This window comes from Microcaecilia unicolor, chromosome 6 (genome assembly GCF_901765095.1).
Source record: "Microcaecilia unicolor chromosome 6, aMicUni1.1, whole genome shotgun sequence".
Taxonomy (NCBI): domain Eukaryota; kingdom Metazoa; phylum Chordata; class Amphibia; order Gymnophiona; family Siphonopidae; genus Microcaecilia; species Microcaecilia unicolor.
Genome location: NC_044036.1, coordinates 112,894,999 through 112,912,168, shown reverse-complemented (window position 1 = coordinate 112,912,168; position 17,170 = coordinate 112,894,999). Strand labels below are relative to the sequence as shown.

Below are 17,170 nucleotides of genomic sequence, written 5' to 3'. Positions count from 1 at the left end.
GTAGTAAATTCAAAACAACCTGGAGAAAATATTTCTTCACTCAACATGTAATTAAACTCTGGAATTCATTGCCAGAGAATGTGGTAAAAACAGTTGGCTTAGCAGGATATTAAAAAGGTTTGGATAATTTTCTAAAAGTCCATAAGTCGCTATTAAGATGGACTTGGGAAAATCCACAGCTTATTTCTAGGATAAGCAGCCTAAAGTCTGTTTTACTGTTCTGGGATCTTGCCATGTACTTGTAACCTGGATTGGCCAGTGTTAGAAAAGAGGATACTGGGCTTGATGGACCTTTAGTCTGTCCCAGTATGGCAACGCTTATGTTCTCATGTTCTAAAACAGGGTGCTTAAATGTAAGCACCATTTGTCCACTTAAATTTATAGAATAGTAGCACTTATGCAAGTGAATGTACAATTATGGACTAAACTCTATATATGTTGCCAAAAAAATTGGCACTAAAAAACAAACCTTTCGGCACTATTCTATAAACCATGCTTAAAGTTAGGCGCAATTTATAGAATAGCACTTACACCTGAGAACTGCGAGTACATTTAGGTGCGGCCAATTACACCAATGTTCTATAACAGTGTGCATAAACTTTGGGGTGCCCTCAAAATGCCCATTTCCCCACCCAAACCATGTCCCTTTTTGGCTGCGTGCATTAGAATTTTGGCACTCTGTGTTACAGAATACACTTAGCAAGTTGGGCACATAAATTCTAATTATTGCCAATTAGTGCTCATTATTGCTTGTTAAGTGCTGTTATCAACGCTGATTAGCTTGTTAAACCAATTAAGTTACACATCGCACTGTTATAGAATATGTTGGATTTTGACATGGAACACTAGGCACGATATATAGAATCCGGGTAAGCGCTAATATTCAGAGATAACCAGCTATCTTGCGCTGAATATTAGCACTTAGCCGGTTAAGCGCTATTTAACCAGCAAGGAGCCATTCCTGGCCAGTTCTGCTGTGCATTTGTTGCGACTTTGGAAGTGAGTGCTCCTGTGCTGACACATCTGTGATTAGATGAATTGTTTTCAGATGTTATAGAGCGCTGAGTTAAATACTTGCACACTACAGGGACTCCTGAAGCAGGCCTCTGTGACCAAAACACGATTTGTGTCAAGTACATTGCATACTTTGAATAAAATTTCTGATGTGAACTCCTCGAGTCTGTTGGACATTTTGTTTTTCCCTTCATCTTTGGTGTCACCTTCACTGTGTTTGCCTGCTTGCTTTGAGCCGTGTGAGGGGCTTTTGTTCTTCTGTTTGTCAATCCCGCCCAAGAACATTTCCTACTCCAAAAATGCATGCAAGCATGTATGTTCATGCCATCACACATACTTGTTGTCAGGTTCTCAGGTTCAGAGCCAGCGGGGCCGGGCTCTGGAGCAAACGTGAGCCCTTGGGCTGCTGACGAGGAGCGACAGCAGCAGGCAAAACCCATCAACCAACGCTGGGCAAGCACACCGGCACCGACAGGGACTGCAGGCACCACCCAGCGAGCCAGAACACACGGACTGGAGGACACAGGACTGGAACACACACTGGACCAGAACACACTGGACTGGAGCACACTGGACTGGTCCATATAGCTTCACCTGCGCTTGGCCACTACCCCCCCAAGGGTTGAGCCCTTGGGTTCGAGTGTCCGGCAGGACTTACCGGATACCGGATGACACAGGGACCAAGACTGGAAACAGAAGTACTCCTAAACCTAAACTGACCTAAGTGCTCCCAAGCCCTAAACCAGCAGAAGTGTTCCTAACAGTAAACTGACAAAGGGACTTCCTAAGCCCTAAACTAACAGAGCAGGGAACTAAACACAAAGCTAACACAGGTGCTACTAAGCACCAAGCTACAAGCAGAGCTCTACAACTCTAAACTAACTAAGGTGCTCCTATGCACCAAACAACCAGAAGAGCTCTTAGCACTAAAAGGGAAGACAGGGGAGCCACAAGGGTAAAGCAGGGAAGCTAACACATAAGCCAAAAGTGCTTCCAAAGCACCAGACCCAACCGTGCTTCTAAAGCACCAAACACAAACACAAACAGCAAAAACTGCAATGCTCCCAATAGCACAAACACCAGAAGTATGTCTAACATCAAAATCTGTAGTGTTCCTAACAACACCAAACCCTGAAGTACTTCTAACAGCAACAGAGCTTCCAAAGCCCTACACACAGCAATGCTTCCAAAACCAAGAGGGAAAAGCAAGGGAACCACAAGGGAAAAGCAGGAAAGCTAAACACACAGACACCAGTGCACACTGCACTAACACTAACCTGGACCTTAGCAAAAGCAAGCAGAGGAACTAGACACAAAGTCAGAAGTGCACACTGCACCACCCTACCTAAAGCAAACACAACCGTTGCAAAGGCCCTGAAGGAAAGAACACCACTTCCTTATGAAGGCCCTCCCTGATGATGTCACACTCCCTAGACCCAGGCAGCACACTGAAACACAGAGAGCACACTGAAACCCATAGAGGCCCAACCCACACCAATGCAGCACCGTGAAGCACTTGAAGCCAGTACACCCAAAGAGAGGTAGAGCTAACTCAGTCCACACACACAGCTGTAGTAAAGTGAAACAATTAGAGTCATGCTGCTGGAAGCTGCCAGCATAGAGAGAGAGAGAGCTAGCTCAGAAAGGACAGACAACAGAAACAGAAGCCAGCTAAGAAGCTGACCCCCAGGAAAAAGGTAAGTTTGAGAGGGGTTCTGACCATGATCATAACACTTGTACATGCAGGGTAATTTTATAAAGACAATTTATCCACCTAAACTAGCAAATGCACACAAAAATGCCTTTGAAGGTTCCCGCACATTTGATGTTCTTGCATAAGTTGTTGAAGATATTCAGAGTTTGCCATCAAATTGTTAGAACCACAACAGATCATGATTCCAACTTTCTTTGTAACTGGACAGCCTGACAATGATAACAAAGACAAAGATGAAGATGCAAATGATGGATTAGACAGCACGATTTCTAATGCAGATGATAATGACAATAATGATAATAAAATACACTTTGCTATACGGAAAAGTATTTCAGAGATTCCCTTGATTAAAACCTACAGACCCAAGACATCAGTAATATTGCAGCCTGGCCTGATTTGAAGGGAATTTTTATCAGCCTGAACAATCCACTTCCTGCTAGTGCAGCTGTTGAAGACCTTTTTAGCACACTTTTACGTGTGACAACCATTTTCAACAGTCTACTTTTACTAAAAGCAATGTGGATTGAATTGCAGAGCGGTAAAGTTGTTGGGATAAAAACGTTAACAATATGTGCGTTCATTGTAGTTGTGGTACTTTTACTTTTTACACAAAAAGTATAAAATTAGGCAATAACTTTTTTTTACTTTCGCTCAAGTACATTTTTTAATGTGTTTTTCAATGTACTTTTACTTAAGTATAAAAATATACATTTATTTTCACTTTTACTTAAGTACTTTCACCAGCACTGCTCATTTGCCTTCTTGACCACTGACCTTATGCATTAGGGGAGAACCCCTTATAGCCTAAAGCCCTAGTCATACAGACTCAGACGTTATACAGTAATTATACTGTGCCTACCACAGCTAGTATGAGGCATTCAGGGGCCCTTTTACTAAGCAGCATTAGGGCTAACACAAGGGCAGAATGCCATAAATTGGTAGTACCACAGGGGTAGCACGGGCACCCTGCGGTAGTTTGGAAGTTGGCGCACGCTGTTTCCCATAGTAGAAAATAATGTACTATTTTCTACCGTGGGAGGCATTCCCGGCGGTAATCAGCAGCACAGCCACATTGGAACGCACTGCCTGATTACCGCACGAGTACCACGTCAGCCCTTACCGCTAGGACAGTGCGTTGCAGTAAGGGCTCAGGCAGTAAATAGCCATGCACTACTTTTAATTTTAGTGCATGGCCATTTACTGCCCCATTTTAAAAAATGCCTTTCTTCCCAGCCACGGTAAAAAAAAATGGCCCAGCATTCATCCACACTACTGCAGTTTAGTACCACAGCTTAGTAAAAGGACCCCTCAAGGAATAATTCAGGAGTGCACAGATGCTTAAGCATCTGGACTATTTGGGTGCCTGAGGGAAAGGGGAAGTCTCTACATCCTTTCTGGCGAAAGTAAGGAGAAAGAAAAGACTGGGCTACATCTTTATTTTTCAGCAGAAAGACCTGGACTTTCAGCTACTAGTGGTCCAGAAATATCAAAAGTGCAGAAGGAAACTTTACCATCTAAATCTACAGGGTTCTTGAGGACACCAACCTACCTCAGCTGTGCCAGAATTTAAGGACCCGTATCTGAGTCTGAGAGCCCCTGAGCCTCATTACAGTCTATCAGAGATGTAAGTGAAAGCCATCATTGGACTAAAACCATTTCCTATTGCCCTTATTAGTGGGCCCAGAGAGAGGACAGTGGATAATATAATTGGTATTAAAAAAGATTTGAAACTTTCTCTGGAATTGGGAGAGGTGATAGAGCACCAGAGATAGTGTAAATATTTCTCGATGATACTTGTTAGCTTTGCCTTATATTTGTCACTGACTCATTGTATTTGTTTCGAAAAACTTTGTTTCAGTAAACAGTTGGTTCAGAACACCAGCTTTGGAGTGAACTGGGGTTATTGAGAGAATGAGAAGTACAGTGAGACTGTGGAAAACTGCTTATGACCTCCCGGTGAATACTGGTCCCAGCCCCGATACCAGCAAATAAGTACTGCTTATTTAGGGGTTTCTACAACACCTAGGTCAGCGGTTCCCAAACTGTGCGCCGTGGCACGTTGGTGCGCCGCAGCGAACTCTCAGGGGTGCCACGGCGCATCACTCCCTACTTTCCCCTCCCGCTTCCTGCTTCTTCCTCCGCTATCGCTGCAGTGCTTGCAGATTACGTTTTTGGGCTGTCCGTGATTCACACAGGCACTGTGGGGACTTCCCTCTGCCGCATCTGGCCCTTGCAACAGGAAGTTGCATCAAAGAGGGCCGGACACAGCAGACTGGGAAGGCCCTGGAATGCCTGTGTGAATCGCGGACGGCCCAAAAATGTAAGCTACAAGCACTGCAGCACAGGGCCGCCGAGAGACTGGGGCGGGGCCAGGCCATCCCTGGGGCCCCGCTCCCACTGCCGCCACCCCCCCCCGAGGTCGTCGTAGTCGTCGCCCCCCTCCGTTCACCACCGGGCCAGGCCCCCCTGAATTCAAATCATAGTGCTTCACCTCGACCTTGCTCCGTGTGAAAGAAGCGCAGCAGTATGCAGATCGCCTCCCTTCGGGCCTTCCCTCCCTGTGTCCCGCTCTCACGCAAGTTACGTCAGATGACGGCGGGACACAGGGAGGGAAGGCCCAAAGGGAGGCGATCTGCAGACTGCCGCTGCTGCGCTTCTTTCACACGGAGCGAGGTTGAGGTGAGGCGCTATGCAGGGCCGCTGAGAGACTGGGCCGGGCACGGCCGCCCCCACCCACACTGCCCCCCCAAGGTTGTCATAGTCATTGCCCCCCCCTCCACCTGCCCCCCTCCGTCCACCACCGGTCCGGGCCCTCCTGAATTCAAATCATAGCGCCTCACCTCGACCCATATGAAAGAAGCGAAGCAGCAGCAGTCTACAGATCACCTCCCTTCAGGCCTTCCCTCCCTGTGTCCCGCCCTCACACAAGTTACGTCAGACGAGGGCGGGACACAGGGAGGGAAGGCCCGAAGTGAGGCGATCTGCAGACTGCCGCTGCTGCGCTTCTTTCACAAGGAGTGAGGTCGAGGTGAGGCGCTATGATTTGAATTCAGGGGGGCCCGGTGGTAGACGGAGGGGGGCGGGTGGAGGGGACTGCGGTGCCGGGCCCCCCTTGGAGGCCCGGGGAATTTTGTCCCCCCTGCCCCCCTCTCGGCAGCCCTGCTACAGCGGTGGCAGGGGAAGGAGAAGGAAGCGGGAGTGATCCTGGACCTGCAGGAAGGAAGGTAGGAGTGATGCCGGATTTGGGGAATGTGTGCTGGTGGGAGAGGACACTACAGGGAAAAGGAAAGGGAGACCTATGTGGCGGCGGGGGGGAGGGGGATCAGAGATCTATGTGACCGGGTGGGGTGCGGAGACCCATGTGGCTGGGGGGGGGGGGGGTGTGCCGCAAACCATAAAAGTTTGGGAACCCCTGACCTAGGCATACAATGGAGACCACCCTTACAGAAGGGATAGAAAGCAATGAGGCAAATAGTCCATAGGGACAAGGTGAAATAGTTATTTAAAAGTGTCAAAGGATTCATAACCCTTGGTCTCCTCTGAGCAGTGCTCTCTACTTCAGGCTCATACTTCTTTCACATGTCTTTGCATAGTGAATAGCTGGTAAAATTGTTACTCCTCATAAGGTGCCTTTAGCCTCCTTTACGTAGATCAGTAGACTTCCTCCTCTTTGTTGGTTCTTCAGGCATGTACTTTAGCTGTTGGTAAACTCTGTCCTTTGCTTCTCTCACTCTCTGTTGGTAAGCAAAGAGATGTCCTGTGCTTCAGCAACACTTCTATGTACTTCCTCACTCCCTTTGGCTCTTTCTTTCTTGAAGCAGGCAGGTTGACCCACACCCAATATTTGAGCCCTACCTCCTGTCTCCTTAAGATATCAGCACTCGCTAGTTCCACTGCTCCTAGCTTTCAAATCTTTTTTCCTTTATGAACTGTATTTTTGGCAACAGCTTCACTCGGTCTTTCTCCTTTCAGGATCAGATCTCTCCAAAGATCTATCCCTCCTCTTGTATGGCGCTATGCCTTAGGGGACTGCTGTAGATCAGACTAGCAACACCTGATTAGTTCAGCCTTTTTGGGAACAGGCCTCTCTGAGTTCAGTATTTTGCTGACCGCTGCTGGCTCCAGCATTGAATTTCCGAATATAGGGAGCTGGTTAAAACATAACCGGTTAAGAGGGCCTTTCACAAAGCCATGCTAGCATTTTCAGCCCATAGGGCGTCTCAGCGTTTACCGTGAGCTGAACGCACTAGCATGGCTCTGTAATAGATCCCCAAGTGCAATATTCAGCACTTAACTGGCTAGGAAGAACTACATAAGGATAGGATTATCTTAACCAGTTCCGAGTTTCAGCACTTAACTGGTTAAGTGCAGTCTCCATCCCTGGAAAGCCCCCAAAATATCCAGTTTCGGCTTGAGCAATAACCAGGCATTTTTAGTGGCATTATCCGGTTACTGCTGAAAATGCCTGGTTAGCCCCAGACACATTTAATTGGCCGAGAGCTTCTCCTGGATGTTTAAATCGTTTTGAATAATGGGCCCAATGTGATGCATGTCCTCCTGCACTGTGCAAAACATACAGATAGCAGATGTAAATTTCATAAAACTAAACCATTCTATCCACTACATTAAAAACAAACAAAAAAATAAGGTCTATTGGATGATGAGGGAAAGCAGTTTCCTGTCCTGACCTGAGGAAGGATGTTTTGACCTATGAAAGCTAGTCAAAAAATGGAGTCTAATGAAAAGATATCACTTTATTTTACATGTTTTCTTGAATCAGTGCTTAAAGGGGACTAACACAGCTATGTTACTTCATCCTAAATAAAAAATAAAATCTGTTCTACCTTTATTTTCTGGCCATTTGATTTTGCTAATCACGTTGGTCCCAATCTATAGCTACTGTTTTCTTGTCTTCTTTTAACCCTTTCCAAGGGTCTCCTGTCCATTTATCATTGTTCACTGGTCCCTTGTCTTTTTTACCTCCTCTACTACATCCTTTCAATATTGATGTTTTCCTATCAGCTTTCTTCCTGTCTCTGTCTAGATTTCATTCACTCTTACTATTGTCTCCAATCCCCCACTTTTTACTGAGTCTATGTACAGCTTTCCATCTTTTTCTCTCCCCTCTTGTATCCTCCCCCACCACCATTCTCTGCCCGTCTCTCTCACCCTGGCATGCAGCACTACCCCATCTCTCTTCCCCCTGCACCACCCAGCATTGTCCCATATCTCTCTCTCCTTCCATTCAAAATTACCATTCTCTCTCCTCACTCCCATGCAGCATGGCCCGTTTCTCTCTATATCCCCCATTTAGCACTGTCCCATCTCTCTTCTCCTCATCCAGTGTTGTCCCTGTTTCACTTCCTCCCATCCAGTATTGCTAGCTGGGATCTATGCCTGCCTCTCTGTCTTCCCATCCCTTTTCCCCTCCAATGCAGCATTGCCCATCTCTCACTCAACCCCCCCCCCCCCCATCCAGCATTGCCTCTGTGTGTGTGTGTCTCTCTCCCAGCCAGCATTGCCCCGTGCCCTGTTTCTATCTCTACTATCAAACATTGCCCCCATCTCTCTCCTCCCCTCCAGCATTACCCTGCTCCATGCTCTTCTCTAGTCGTCAACCTCCTCCCCACACATGATGTTTCTCTAACCTTCCCATCCTCCCTCCAATGCTGCTTCCTTTCCAGTCCTCCCCTCTGGTGAATGCAGCTTCTCTAATGTTTCCTCTTACCCCATGTCGATTCTCCAGCCCTCCCCAGGCACTGCTTCTCCAGTTTTTCTCCTTTCCCCCAATAATGCTGCTTCTCCAGTCCTCCTCCTCCCCCGCATGCCCCCACTCGAGGACCCCCCGTGGTGTAGGGTAGAGCAGGCAGCAACATCAATCCGCAATCACTGGTGCTGGGGCCGGCTCTGGGTCCAAATTGACGGCCATGATCTGGGGCAAATGGTAAAAGACGGATACAGCGGGATACCGCATTAATGCCACATTGAGCCTGCAAAGAGGTGGGATAATGTGGGATACAAATGCAATAAATAAATTAAAAATAGATCCCCCCGAATTCGACTACAAAACCTTTAAAATATAAATCCCTCCCCTCCCGCAGATCTGGCTTTTACACCGTCCCCCGTCCCGTGAGCTAGTGATAGAGAGGTCGAGGAGCCGACCCAGTCAGCAGTGAATGGGGATCACCGCTGCCACCCGACCTACACCATCAGGTAGGCCGGGGGGGGGGGTGTCCTCGGGAGTGGGCGCCCATAGGGAGAGGAATGGGAGCTGCTGGCGAAGAAGTCACGGAAACTTCTACAGCATTAGTGCAGAAGTTGTGGAAAAATCTCCCACGTGGTCTACTGTTGGAACCGTGGAGATAATAACCACGAGGCAGGCGGTCGGAAGGATGCATCACATATAACTTCCGGCCGCCTGCCGATTCCAAAGTGCCTGAACACTGTTCCACCCTGTTCCGGCACAAATTAAGCCCTGGCTGAAGTTCCAGTGGATCTGTGTTGTTAAAATATCATTTCATTCCTGTATGGTTTTATTTTCATTGACCTGTATTTGAGGAGTAATGTAATAATTTGCTATGTTACCCATGAGATGTGTTCATACAACCTGGTGTAATAATTCTCTATAACTCAATAAACATCAAAATTACAAAAATGAAATAAAACAAAAAGCAGCAAAATATTGGACTAAGCCAGGAATGGGCATAGTTTTTGGTCCATAGTTTTGGGTTGTGGCCCAATTTGAGATGATAAAGCCAGCTGTGACCCATGAGATGTGTTCAAACAACCTGGTGTAATAATTCTCTATAACCCAATAAACATCAAAATTACAAAAAATGAACTAAAACAAAAAGCAGCAGCAAAATCCTGGACCAGATTAGGAATGGGAATACTTTTTGGTCCAAGGGCTCCACTGGGTTGTGGCCCAATTTCCAGCTGTCAGGGCAGAACAACAAGTCGGCATAATGACAACAAAATACAGCAGGTCTCGCGACTCTCGCTGAAGTGAAGACGAAAATCAGAGATCCGGAGGATCCGGTTTTTATCTAGTATCGCCGCTCCACATTTTGAGGAGCCGCTCCAGTATTTGACAAATCCCCGCCTCCGCTTTCTCCCAGTCTCTGCACAGCTCTGGGTCTCCTCTCCCTGGGATCTGTATACCTCTGCCGTACAAGGGGGAAAGTTCTCTCTTTTTCCAGGGTCCCGCTCTCTCTCCCTCTGCTGCACAATTCCGCATTTTTCTGTGTGAGTGCTGGAAAAGCAGCAGCTTCCAGGCCGCTCTCATGCCCAGCAAAACCAAGTATAATCTGGTAGACGATGGCCACGATCTGCGGGTCCCTTTGCACAACGAAGAAGCCTTTCGCCACGGGATCTGTTTTGAAGCCAAGGTGGGTTACGGAGGATTCAAATCTGTATTGGTAATTTATGGTAAAAGCAACAACCTCGGGTCCCCCGTTTGCGTGTGCCCCCCCCCCCCAATTGGATAGACGAATTTTGGCTCGGGGGTCGGGATGAGGCAGCCAATAGTTGCTGGAAATGCTGCTGATCGCCCCTATTTTCCTCCTCCCTTGCCAGAGTTCAGTCCAGCTGTTTACCTGCTAGGGTTTCGGGCAGGCGGCCGTGTGGGAGGAGGACTTTCTGTAGGATAAATGCTGTTTGGGAACACTTGCTCTTGAATGATTGCTGTTTAATTCCTGTTTACCGGGATACACGCACATATTTACACCATGTGTTTGGTTCTTCGGTCTTTTTAACACCCAGACATCTGGATCCTCTTGCCGGGTTAAGTGGGACTTTTAACTGTGGATCACCAAGGCAGTCAGGTGTATGATCAGATCATAGGAGCCAGCTCTCCGGGTGCTGAGCAAGTCAGCAAGCTCCTTCGTTGTGTCCAGGGAAGGCCAATCTGTATTTTTGTTTGGCACCCACAATCAATGTGAAATGTTGGCACCTACGGGGCCGATGATCTGTTTTCTGAACATTTATAGTTAAGTTTACAGAATGTTTTCCTCCAGATAACATGCAGGCTGCTTGTAAAGTAAGGGGTGTGAGAATTTAGTGTGGGAAGATTTTTAGCATGCTTGTTGCTGGATTAATAATTTCAATGATTTGTGAGTATAGGGGAAGTGTACCCGGATTACGTTACTACCTTTACCTGCTCTGGTATTAAATTCCACAGAAAGTAAATCGAAGAGATTTTCTTTAATGTGTTTAATTACTAGTCAGAAGTTTGAAGCAATTACAGGTTGTATTTTCTTCACTCCAAATCTCCTTCAAGATCAAGCCCTGTGTACTACAGAGTGGTTTTTTTTTTATTTGTAGTCAGACTTTTGACTCGCCTGTAAAACTCAAGAGTGATTTACAATAATGTAAACAGTTTAAATATATAAACATGATCATACAAACAATTACTTCCGAAACTTTTAATTGAAAATATTGCTGAATCAACCGTATTTTATCCTGTAACCTAAAAATTACACAATTGTTTTGTAAATAAATACAATTAGGTAGAGCGTTCCATAGTTTTGGTGCTATATATGAAAACACCCAACCCCTAGTTCTTTCCACCGTATTGCTCACTTGGAATATCTCAAAGACCTATCTATGCCAAGAATTCAGGCTTCTTCAGCTACAGGTGTGTGTGTGTGTGTGTGTGTGTGTGTGTGTGTGTGTGTGTGTGTGTGTGTGTGTGTGTGTTGGTGGAGGGGTGTCCTAGGGCACATACATGGCCTCTGTGTGTTTTGGGGGAGGGGTGTCCCGGGGCACACATATGGCCTCAGCCTTTGTGTTTTTGAGGGGAGGGATGTCTGGAGCACAGGTATGACCTGTGTGTTTTGGGGGGAACGGGTGTCCTCAGGCATACATATGGCCTCTTTATGTGTCTTGGGGAGAGGGGCGTCCTGGGTCACTCACATGACCTTTGTGTGCGTGGTTTTTTTTTTTTTTTTTGAGAGAAGGGTATCCAGGGCACACATATGGTCTCTGTGTGTTTGTGTTTTGTTTGGGGGGGAGAGGTGTCCCGGGTAAACATTCGGTCTGTGTGTGTGTGTTTTTCAGGTGGAGGGTGTCTTGGGGCACACATATGGCCTCTGTGTGTGTATTTGTTTTTGGGAGGGAGGGGTGTCCTGGGGCACACACATGGCCCCTCTGTGTGTTTTGTTGTGGGAGGGGTATCCTGGGGCACACATATGGCCTCTGTGTGTGTGTTTGTTTTTGGGAGGGAGGGGTGTCCTGGGGCACACACATGGCCTCTGTGTGTGTTTGTTTTTTTTGGGGAGGAAGGGTGAACTAAGGCTCATATATGGCCATATGAAAAGTGGTTGTATATGTTCAGCTGTGGCCATGTAGTAAAGAAGGTATGGAACTATGCAGCAGTTTTAAGTCTGGTTGCTCCAGCTTGGCCAAGGTAACCATGGTACACAGATGTTCCTCTGCCACCATTCTCCCCAAGTGCCTCAATCCAAGTGGTTGCTGAAGTCATGACTGATCAGATAGATGATCCCGCTCCATACTCGCTTACAACTTGGTTCTTGAAGATTGAGAGGAAGGGGATACTCGACCAAAATCAAGGATGATGTTCATGTCAAGGACATATATCATGGTGTGGAGAATATTTGAAGCATGATGCCAGAAGAAGCAAATATCTTCCGTTCAGCTGTCGTTCCAGATATATTTACAAGGGTTTAGCCTTCAGTTCTGCAAGAGTTCAGACTACAACACTGGCATGCCGTAGGGGTGCAGCACAAGGGAGTCCAGTGGCAGTGCTCTTAAATGCAGTACAGTTCCCGAAGGGTCTTTAGACATATTAGACCCTTAGCATGGCCAGAGGTACTATCCTGAAACTTAAATGTGGTATTTAAACTGCTGGAGAATCCATTCCATAAAGCATTATGATTGAAGTTAGTGTGTTTGTTTGTTATATGCTCATCTAGGCAGGTTTTGTAGCCCCACCAGCCCTTTCTTGTAGAGAACTGTATTTTGGGCTTTCTGTGGATAATGTATCATGTCTAGCGTCCACATGCTTCTCAAAGGTGGTGTCACAATTTCATTCCAAACTGTAGAATTGTTGTCATTCAGGAAGGCAGTTGGTGAAAAATAGAAGAATGACTTTCACTTGGTGGATGTGAAAAGTGCGCTCTGGCAGTACATGAAAGTAACAAGGCCATTCAGGGAGACAGGCTCCTTGTTTTGTTTGGAGGACTGAGGAAGGGAGAAGCATCACAGACAGCTTCACTAGCCTGATGGGTAAAGAAACTAGTTGGATAGCCTGTGCTTCCAGTGGCAGTAAGGTACCTTAGGGAGTTAAGGACCCAACTCCACCAGGCCTTGGGCTTTTTCTTGGTAGAGTATAGGTCTGTTCCACAAGAGGATATCTGCAGGGTAGCCACATGAGCAACCTCCCATTTATTCTCCTGATACTGGGGTTTGGACACTCAGGCCAGGAAGGAAGCCATGTTCGGAGCGCAGGTGCTGAAGGTGGGTGTGGACTCTCCCACTGGGTCTGGACTAGTGTAGTAAGTCCTACAAGACCAGTCCAGAACCCACCAGATTCCAGCTCCTCTCTAAGTATTTCAGATATAGGGACCAGCAGCCTGAGGATCTGGAACAGCAAGGGGAACCAGCACCATTGGTTTACTATTGATTGGAGATTTAAGCAAAAATAAGAACCTTAATAAAAGAATACTGATTGCGTTCCTGGCTGCCTCAGCTTACATAGGGAAGGTGAGTAGTTTCTATCTCCACCTCCTGGAAAGAGGAACATAACCCACTGATCTGGATTGGAGAAAAGAAAACAAGCAGTTAAGAAGAATTTAACCTACTGTCACAGATGTGTCTTGAGATCTTGGGTAGTTACTTCACCGTCCATTGCTTCAGTTACAAACTTGGCGCTAGATTCACTTAAAGGAGCCTTGCACTATTTACCACAGGTCACATTTTATGCGGTGGGATTTTGTTACTAATATCACATGCTTGCTTAGCTAGGGCAGTCTATCAAAGTTTAAATAACATCTATATATATAAAACTCACCCTCAACGTTCTATTGTCTGCTGACGTCACTGAATCCAAGGTTCGTATGTTCGAAGCTCTGAAGCCACGAAAATCACAGTCTCTGGGCCCCGCCCTCGCGTCAAACGTTATGACGTTGAGGGCGGAGCAGATTCTCACCTCCAACGATCTATTCAGGCCACAAACTCCGGATTTCCGCACTGTAGCTCTGCTCCGCCCTCGCATCAAAACGCGATGACATCGAGGGCGGGGCACAAAAACCACCACCTACACAGAGCTACAACGGAAACAGCAGCGGTGCACGCCACGAACCAGGTAAAACCGCGACTAGCCATGCAGCCATGAAACCCTTGCTAGCGCCCGTTTCATTGCGCTCAGAAACGGGCCTTTGTTTACTAGTAATAAATAAACATAATGCAGTAGCACACTTTAGTAAATCTAGCCCTCTGGGATCAAGGACATTTAGGTTTAGTCTGTAACTTGCCAGGAGTTAAATCCAAATTAATAAATAAGGAGAATCACAGATGACCTATAGATTGCAGTAAGGCTGCTGTGGTCTTCCATAGCATTCACCATTCCACAGCATCAGTGCTTGTAGCCCACATGGCCACACACTCCACAGCATGTGCTAACGTGGCTAGCTGGGAGCCAGGACTGTCTGGCTTAAGGTCAACATAGGAAGAGCAGAGAGGCTGGAGAATAAAATAAAAAATTTAGCATTTGGAGGGAAAAGGTGGCTGTACTCACTGTCTGACCCTGAGGGGGCAAATTTAGGCTTTATGTCAGGAGAAGAATTAGGCCAGGCCTTGGCAAATTTTCTTTGAGTCTAGGAGGCAGCCAAAAAATATAGGAACCAAATGCTGAAACCTCCTTCCCCTCTACCCAACAGGTCTACCATAACTTCTTTAGGGTTGGATTTACTAAGACTTCCATTTCCATGTCTGTGAAGAAAGAAAGCTTAATAAATCGAGACCTTATGGTGCTGTGTCGGGTGAAGCCATTGGCCTGTTTCCAAGCCTTACCCTACATGCTGTCAGTAGCATGTCAGCGACACTAATAACTGTGCTTGGGAGAATTCCCTTTTACTTCATGTATTACCATGGCCGAGATCCCCACCAGTTTCTCTCTCCCACCCCCTTACAATGTCAACTCATTACCCCTAATAAGTCAGTCATGCAGCTCTTCTCGATCCTCCTACTTCTTTGACTCCTATGAGCCAGAGCTAGTTTGACATAACTCTTTTTTTCAGTGTTGTGGCTGAAAGAATGAGTGCTCAGTCTACATCTGTACACATGGCTCTTGATAGACTTGTGCTTCTCTGGTTTATCATGAACTGTATCGTCTTATATATATATGCGCAGGGTTTTTTTTTGAGGGGGTACTTGGGGGTACTGAGTACGAGCACATTTTCCATTGTCTGCTAAAATTGACCCGTGATCCCCAAGTTTTAATGAAAGAGCTCAGGCTCTACACACAAATTCTGCCTTGTCATAGATTCTGTGACTGGTTGCAGGGTGCCTGGCTATTGTGGGGTGGGTCCCTCAGTGATCACCCCACCCCGGGAGGGTGGCCTGGCATTTGAGTACTGGCACCTTTTTTGTTAGAGAAAATGCACTGTATGTATGTGTTAATTGTATATTGATTTGATGTTCTGTTTTTTTTTTTTTTTGCTTGCTGTATGGTTTTGCTTATGTTTAATGTTTAATCATTATTATGAATGTTGTGTTGTAATTTGCCTTGGCTCAAGGCAAACTATAAATAGATGATTAATAAACAGTATTGTTATTTTAATTGTATTTTATTGTAAACTGACTAGGTGGTATGTCAAATCTAATTAAACCTTAAACCATACTGTGCGAGAATTCTGGCTTCAAGTCTTGTGAGACTTGCACCATGTGGCTTAAGCCTAATGAGAACATGCTGAGGGTGGAGATTGGGCAGTTGTTTCTTTGATAGCAGTCAGTTCAGACTAGAGGCACAGAATATCAGGTGCTAAGGTTCAGTTTTTAAGTTCCATGGCAACCTGACGTCTGGGATTAGTGACCTGGATTTAGAGCTTGGTCACAAAAGAGCATTCTGCCATTCTTCCTCTCTGCATGTTCCAAGCATGTCACTGCTCGTGCCAAATGCCATGTTTGCTGCTTTCCTCACAGCTATAGTTATTCTTGCCTCCACACCTTACCTTTACGCAGTGGTGGCTTCAGCATAGTTGAGAAGCAGGACCTCTGTCTTCTGGTAGCCTCCAGGAGAGGAGACAGCGTGGTTGCGGAGTACACTATTCTCACAGCAATTTTGCAAACTGAGGCTGGTAGTGCGATCTCTTTAGCTATGTACACTGGAGGTAATTCAAAAGGAGCTGCTTAAAGCTAGACAGCAAGTATTCTAGTCATTTATCCTGAGTGGTGTGTAATGGGTAGACGTGAATAGATTTTTCACTCTTTCAAAAAGTACAAAGACCAGGAGACGCTCAATGAAATTGCACGGAAATACTTTTAAAACAATAGGAGAAAATATTTTTTCACTCAAACAATAGTTAAGCTCTGGAACTCGTTGCCGGAGGATGTGGTAACGGTGGTTAGAATATCTGGGTTTAAAAAGGTTTGCACAAGTTCTTGGAGGAAAAGTCAATAGTCTGTTATTGAGATGGACATGGGGGAAGCCACTGCTTGCCCTGGGATTGGTAGCATGGAATGTTTCTACTACTTGGGTTTCTGCCAGATACTTGTGACCTGTATTGGCCACTGTTGAAAGCAGGATACTGGGCTAGATGGACCATTGGTCTGACCCAGTATGGCTCTTCTTATGTTACTACTACTACTAATTATCATTTCTATAGCTCTACTAGATGTACACAGCGCTGTACACTTGAACATGAAGGAGACAGTCCCTGCTCGACAGAGCTTACAAGACAAACAGGACAAATAAGAGATAAGGGAATTACTAAGGTGGGGATAGTAAAGTAAGGGTACTGAATAAGTGAGTAATGTTCTTATGTGCATAAATAACAATAATCTGGCTAGGCATTATTCCCTAAGTGGAGGCATAAGTAGCCTAGTGGTTGAGAACCTGGGGAACTGGGTTTGATTCCCAGACTTTATATACTCTGGAGTTTACTGCTACTTGATATACTGGAATTTACTCCCAGAGGGGCTACGTATAACTCAAGACTACCTCTACTTCCGGAAGCAGGTGAAAGCCTGGCTTTACTCCCAAGCCTTTAATACGTAGGGTGACTGACTATACACTCATTCTGTACCTGGACTAGCTTGCTGCACACACTGTAACTTACATCAGTTTCTTTTATCTGTTGCTTAACTATACAACGGACTTGTCTTGAGTTTAGCTAACCATCAAATTATCCCAACTGACTGTACCACGCATCTTGTTCCCATCATATCTGTTCTTGGTCCCTCAGCTATATGGTAAGCCGTTTT

General features: G+C 46.0%; 1 protein-coding gene across 1 annotated transcript in view; it reads left to right on the top strand.

The window, feature by feature from the left end:
- Positions 1–9,858: 9,858 nt before the first annotated feature.
- NOS1AP (nitric oxide synthase 1 adaptor protein) overlaps positions 9,859–17,170 on the top strand; it is a 167,815-nt gene continuing 160,503 nt past the window's right edge. Inside the window, exon 1 of the mRNA XM_030207193.1 lies at positions 9,859–10,116. Within this exon, the coding sequence (XP_030063053.1) occupies positions 10,012–10,116 (105 nt within the window). The 5' untranslated portion in view covers positions 9,859–10,011. The remainder of the gene's footprint in view (positions 10,117–17,170) is intronic.